The 6,824-nt window shown below is 35.1% G+C and overlaps 1 protein-coding gene across 1 annotated transcript; it reads right to left on the reverse strand.

Annotated features, from left to right (window-relative positions):
- Window positions 1-997: 997 nt before the first annotated feature.
- On the reverse strand, window positions 998-6,339 carry ACLA-3 (ATP-citrate lyase A-3). Its single transcript, XM_039024296.2, has 12 exons — window positions 6,002-6,339; window positions 4,945-5,121; window positions 4,702-4,863; window positions 4,520-4,600; window positions 3,681-3,732; window positions 3,356-3,470; window positions 3,106-3,187; window positions 2,575-2,670; window positions 2,337-2,438; window positions 2,111-2,227; window positions 1,911-2,027; window positions 998-1,438 (listed from the first exon to the last, which is right to left on the reverse strand). The coding sequence occupies exons 1-12, from the start codon at window positions 6,098-6,100 to the stop codon at window positions 1,367-1,369; spliced, it is 1,272 nt and encodes a 423-aa protein (XP_038880224.1). The 5' UTR covers window positions 6,101-6,339; the 3' UTR covers window positions 998-1,366.
- Window positions 6,340-6,824: the final 485 nt, after the last annotated feature.

A 6,824-nucleotide genomic window follows, 5' to 3' on the forward strand; every position in this document is an offset into this window, starting at 1 on the left:
AATTATCACAATAATAATATTTCTTTCATAAAAAAAGGAAAAAGGAAAAGATATTACAAGTCATTCTTAAATATTGTAAGTTTAACCTGAACACTAATTTATTTGAACTAAAAAGAATTGGAAAAAAATTAGGAGGATTATGTTGTTAAAATTTACATGCGGCCGATTAAAAGGGTTGTTTTTGAATATAACATAATGAATCAAAATACTTATATGATATATAAAATTTTACTATCTATCTGCGATAGATCGCGATAGACTATTATCTATGTGTATCTATATCATGATAGTCACGGATGGTAAACTATCGCAGATAGACTGATATTTTATTTACAATTTACAAATATTTTGTCATTTAAAATAACTTCCTTGATTAAAATATGTTTTGTTTTTATTTATATGTTTTAAAAATACAAATTAGTGCCTGTCCTTCCGCATGTATTACCATTTTACCTCCATGCCAACACTGAGCTAACCTTCATGCTAAAAAAAGTTCAATTTTTTATATAGCATGTCACAATAACCATCTAAAATTGTTCAAAAAGTATAAAAATGGAATAAAAACTTTTGTAAATAGAAAAACAAAATCAACATCTAGAAGAGGAAAAGTGTGCTCAGACCTGAATATGAGATAACATTGGACTCCATCTCAAAACCAATAGCAATGGGAGTTAAACTCATATATCTTGTAAAGAGGGTGAGATCCCTTAATTTTTCCAATGTGGAATCCTCAACACCAAGACTTTGATATTTGAGATACCAAGACTTTGATATTTGAGATATTAAGATCAGAGAACTTCAGCTTTGGATTGAATTAGGAGAGCTTTAAACAAGTCAAACAACCAAAATTCATTTGGTAACAAAAGATGAAACTGGCGCCGGAGGAGGAGGATGACAAGACACTTACATTGAACATGGAAAAGCAAAATCCACATTCAACTTGGAAAAAAAAAAGAGAGCGAGAGAGAGAGAGAAGAAGAAGAAATAGATGCACAGCTAATGCAAAATTAAAGTAAGCATTATTAAGAAATGGGAAAACTAAAGCCAGTAGCGGCGAATGTTACCTTGGATAATAAGAACAATACATTGAAGGCTATTGCAAATAGCGCATACAACTGAGTAAAAAGGAGTACACAGACTTCAACTCTGCCATCATCTTCATATGGCAATGAAATATGAAGGGATTGTTTTCCAAATTCCAAGGACTACAAAAAAAAAAAAGCAATGCTACAGAAACAGATACACAACTCCCTTTACCTTTACCTTCCCCTTCCCCTTCCCCTTCCCCTTTGCAGCAGATACCAAGCTATAAAGGATATTTGTTGCATCTTTCAACTCAGCAATCAGCTGCAAAAGAAATGGGGGTCTATGCAGCAGACATTATGCACTCGATTGCTTGTTTGCAGATACCGGTCATTGTGGCCTCCGGGCCGAAAACCTGTGTGAGAAGAAGGTAGTAGGTTTTCAACAAAATGCATAAACCATATCAATACTGAGTCTAAGAGCTGTAGCTCAGTTTTGTGTTCTTCAACTTCACCCCTCCGACCAATGCATACCCTTTTTGCTCTAGGAACTATACTACAATTAGTTTATAGAAGATGAAATTCCAAATCTCCAACATAAGTTGAGCCAATAAAGGGTGTCTTCTATTGCAACACAAACGGCTAACCTTCCACTCATTCTCAATCTAGAGTTCTGGCGGAGAATGGAGATTTGTTCATCCATCCTAGAATCTAAATGAAGCATTTAAAAAAAATCCTTCCCTCCAGGATGGTCTTTTGATTTCCTCTTTTTTCGATATCGAATTCACTCCAATACCCCACTTTAGATTATGTGAAGATTCAATGAATAAGCGAAAATGATTACAAGTTCTACTTGGTAGAGAAGAATTAAGAATGAAGGCGACTTACCTTGAGGGGAACTCCAAGCTCTTCTCCTAGAGCCCGCATTTTTGCGAGACCAGTCTGATAATTTGGACCACCTCTCCGAACATAGATATTCATTCTTGCAGCCTTTAATTTCGATTCCTGGTAGATAACAAAAATATTAGGCTTTCTTTAGAAGGGAAAAAAACTAAACTGAAGAACAAATCATTCTAATAGAAACTCACTTTCTCTCTTAGAGCTCGGATAATTCCATTGAAAGTAGCAGCGACATCTGTGAAATTAGCTATTCCCCCTCCAATTAGAAGGGCTCGCTTCCGCCCATCAGGGTCTGAAGTAGCACACTGAATTTCATCAAGATTCAGAATTAATTACATAGTTTCATGACAAAGAGATTATTCCCCTGACATATAGAGATGCTTGAATTGAAGGTGAGTAAACATTAATTCTCACATCAATAACAACTCGGGCATATTGCAAAACCTCCTCCTCATTTGGAGCTCCACTGTATTCTGCATAATTACCAAGCTCAGATGCATAACCCAAATCTCCCACCTACCAGGGATAGACAATGTGACATCAATAACAATGTTTTGGGCCATAATTCGTAATCATCAAAAGTCATACACAGCTTCATGCTTTCAGCTTTAGAAAAATTATTAAGTCCATGCATTGGACTAGGACCACTTACAGTATCAGCATATATAACACTAGCACCCCCTCCTGCCACCATCGTCCAAATGCGCCCCTTTGGGTTCAATACAGTGAATTTCAAGGAAGCACTTGTCTACAAGATCAGCCCACGATGTGATTAAAACTTCTGCCTTCTGTTGTAGAAATGCAAATTCTAATTTTATGCACTTCATTTTTTTCCTTTCTTTTTTAATGAGTATTTGGACTAGATTATTTATGATTCTCCCAATCTTGTGGAACAACTCCTGATTAAAAAAAATCATTATAAAAAGAAACCATACAGCATTTGTTATTTTAAATGGTTTGAACACGACTCAAAGGCATGGTGTCCTTTTAATCATCAGACAAAATCATAGTGGTTAATTTACAACTTCATATCATTATTAACCTTCATGGAGTACTAAAAAAAAAACAAAAACAAAAAAAAACAAAAAAAAACAAAAAACAAATCTCCATGGCTTTGGTCAAATATTGAGAAGTGAAAACACAGGTTATTTCTAAGCATCAATGAATACTTAAAATGAATTACCTTTTCATCTAAAGAGTGAACAAAGCTTTCTGTAGGGTTTAACACTCGACCAAAGGGCAAAGGAAATTCAATGTTTCCCCATCTGAGAATAGCATATCATAAATGAGACGCTTAAAGGATGTATTTTTTATATGGTAAATGTGAGAATTAATGAACAGGTCTTGAAGATAAGAAAACTTTTGTGAATAAAAAATGAGGCGCACGTTAGAAAATAAAAAATGTACTGAGAATATATATTATCAATTAATACTTCTTAAAATTTTTGAAGGCAGCAGTGTCATCCAATTCCCCCCTCATATCCAGTGGATATGGCTCCCCGTTCACCAGGGTAAATGGATTCATCTCCAGGAAACTGAAGTCCAGATCTGTAGAAAATTTAAGCCACTCTAGAGTCAAATGCCATTATTCTGCATTCTTTGAAGAAAAAATTGTCTGAAATTATATGGATGCATGTCCAGAAAATCTATGAAAAATAGCTATAGTATTATACTCTCATTAGACAAGGGGCACATATATGTGCCTAAGATCATCTCTAGAATATTATGAGGGTGTGGTTTCATCAGCAGATATTGTACCTTGAAATACACTGAATACACCCATTATGAAGTCACCAATTTTTCCTCGAATCTGGGAAAATACAGATCATGCGGTAAGTACAACAAAACTAGAAGCAAGAGGAAAATGGAGTGAAAATAAATTATTAATTAAATTAACAAAGTGTAAGGCCCCTAATTAGGAAAATATTGGGATAATTAGTATGATTAGTAGTAAGGGGCACTCTAGCAATTAGACAGTAAGTTTGTTAGATATTTGGGGTCATAAATAGTAGGTGAGAGTGAGGCTTGAGGAGGTGGAAAATTTGGTGAGCAATTGGGCTCTTGGGAGAGGATACTCAACCCTCTAGAATATACTGAGGATTTTTTCTTATTTCCTTTCCGTAATCGTTCTTAGCTTGATATCACTGTTGTTGATTTTCCTGAAGTAAATATATAACAAAAGAGTGCTGATCTTGTCATTTCTTGGATATTGTGTTCTTGTTGGGATTTTCTGTTTGCAGGAAGAAGAATCCTAACAAGTTGGTATCAGAGCTCGTTCTTTCTCTAGGACGGTTGGGAAAAAAGAGTTCAAAAACCAATAGAAGAGAGATTGGATGATGTTGAAAGAGCATTGAGCTCAATGATGCAGTCCATACTTCAGCGTAGCATAAAGATGGTTGGTTTCCAACAAAATGTTACAGAGATAGGAGTTAATCCCTTATAAAGTATACATCAGTAGGCCTCACTCACTTGTCATGACAGGTCCTCTCTTTTTTGTGCTCTTAGTTATCATTACAACTTTTGTTTAGGACAGAGATAGTTATCTTGGTTTTGAAGATAGAAAATTGAACTCCATAACAATTATAAATGAAACTGACCTCCAGAGGAAGTGTAGCTATCAACGGAGCACATGCCTCAAGTGTAAAAGGTTTTTCAGTTGGAAGGAAAATCGTCTTGACCTGTATGAAAACAAAACAAATAAAATTTATCACCCAAATCTCAGATGAGAAAATATGACTTTTAAGTATTGAAAAGAAGTTAGTGAAAATCCAATGCCTACTTTATCCCAGTTCTCTTCAATTTCGATACCCCCACACTCTGAAAAACTTATTGTGCAGCCGAGCCTTTCAGAGACAATAGATAGGTAGTACTCTTGATCATGGGGAACAAATGGCTCCACAATGAATGTCGTAATTGGAGCCTTGCAACCATCCATCTCAACCTATCATAAAAAGACACTCATTTTATATGAAACAGAGATAGATAGAATTCAAAAATCATGAAGGTGCAAAAGAATAATCACCTGCACTCCAAGGCGTGTCTTTACAAACTCAGCAACTTGAGCTAGATCCAAATTCAAAGCTACCAAGCCACTCTTTCCACGTTTCCCAAATAACATGTCTGGTTTCACTACCAACTTAGTGGATGACAGCCATGGTTCGTTATTTGTCAGCTCAGCGAAGTCGGTTGATTGATTTACCTATGCCACAACAAATTCCATTATATATATGTAAATGTACTAGAAAAATAGTGAAAAACAAATTGACAAGAAGTGAAACAAAATGATTAATAAATCAAATGCTCGATTGATAGATTTACAAAGTCTAACAAAAGGATGTTTATTCCAGAAATGGACAACAGAACATATTAAAAGGAGATGGGAATTAAGTGTTTTTATGCCTTCCAAACATAGAAGATAGGTAATATTAACCAAAAAAAAAAAAAAAACACATGTTTATTGTTCTTAGCATGAGAAGAAGGAAAAACGTATTGTTACGAGATTAATTGAGAGAGAAACAATCCTCCATCCAAAACAAACAAACAAACAATAAGCAGGAACAGGAACAGGAATAAAAAGAACATCAAATCTGGTCCTCCTTTATAACTATTCAAATAGAGTATATAACAAAAAAATCAAATGAACAAGATAAAGTCCAACTTCATTTTAAACATCTAAATTTCAATTTTCATTTCTGAACTGGAAAATCCTTCCAAAACCAATGGATTGCTGTTTCCGATGAAAACAACAGATCGAAAACAAAAATCTCCACATAAACAAACCCCTATTTAAAAATAAGATCCCATCCAACATCACAAAACCGATCCAAACCAGAAAGTAATCTCATAAGAATCTCGATCAAGAAGCCGGCAGAGCAATCGAAGTTCTAACTTCTAAATCACACCCACATAACAATCAACACAATATTGCGAAAATCGGGCAGATTGGCACCAACCCACCACCAAAAACACGACGGAAATTGAAGCCAAAGAATAATCACTTGAAATTCCCGGCACATAAAGATGAAGACCGAAGACAAATCAGATGGGCACACACATAGGCATATGCATTATGTATTAACCTGAGCAGAGCAGATCTGGAGGTCGATATTAGCGAGGCGTTTGAGATGTTCCTTGAGAAGCCTCTTTGAGTCATACTCTCTGATCTTCTTCCTAGCCATTACCCACTTCCTGCTCTTCTTCCGATTAACAAGAAATTCAACGAATGTGGAAAAGAGGGGAAAATAGATGGGAAGATTAAATAGAAAGATCGAGAGAGAGCTATGAAGAAGGGTATAGACGGAGAGTTTCAACACATGGTTAGTTGAGTAGGTGACTCAATTAAGAATGATAAGTTTAAGAGAGATATTCACAGTAACTGATCGCTGGAAGACTTGCGCGCCACGATGAATTAAACGACGTCGGAGTACCTTTTTCTTTTTTCTTTTAACTGTCAACGAATAAAACGAAAATAATACTTTCTTATTAATAACGATAACTATATGGTTTGACTAAATATAATTGTTATGTTTCCTTGGAGCAAAATACACCTTTTATCTCTCATATTGATATGAGTGTCTATTTGATTTCCAAGTATCAAAAGAGGCATTTTGTTTCTTCAAGTTTGCATAATAGTTATAAATGATCCTTGGGCGTAGTTGGTCATTAGTTGATCGAGCAAAAAATGATGTTACTATGACATAGTAGAATATATTCATTTTATATTATTTGTTATGTAATTCTACAATGGTAGCTATCTTTTTTCTTTTCACCCTATTCTTTCATCTACTTCCTCCCTCAATTGTTGAGGCTCGTTTTCAGTTGTGTTACCCTTCCTCTAGGCAAACCTCGTGGGATTGATTATGAGATCCTATGTGATTATGTTTAGAAGATCAAGAAATGCAT

Source organism: Benincasa hispida, chromosome 2 (assembly GCF_027475165.1).
Source record: "Benincasa hispida cultivar pf3 chromosome 2, pf3_genome.v1.1, whole genome shotgun sequence".
NCBI lineage: Eukaryota > Viridiplantae > Streptophyta > Magnoliopsida > Cucurbitales > Cucurbitaceae > Benincasa > Benincasa hispida.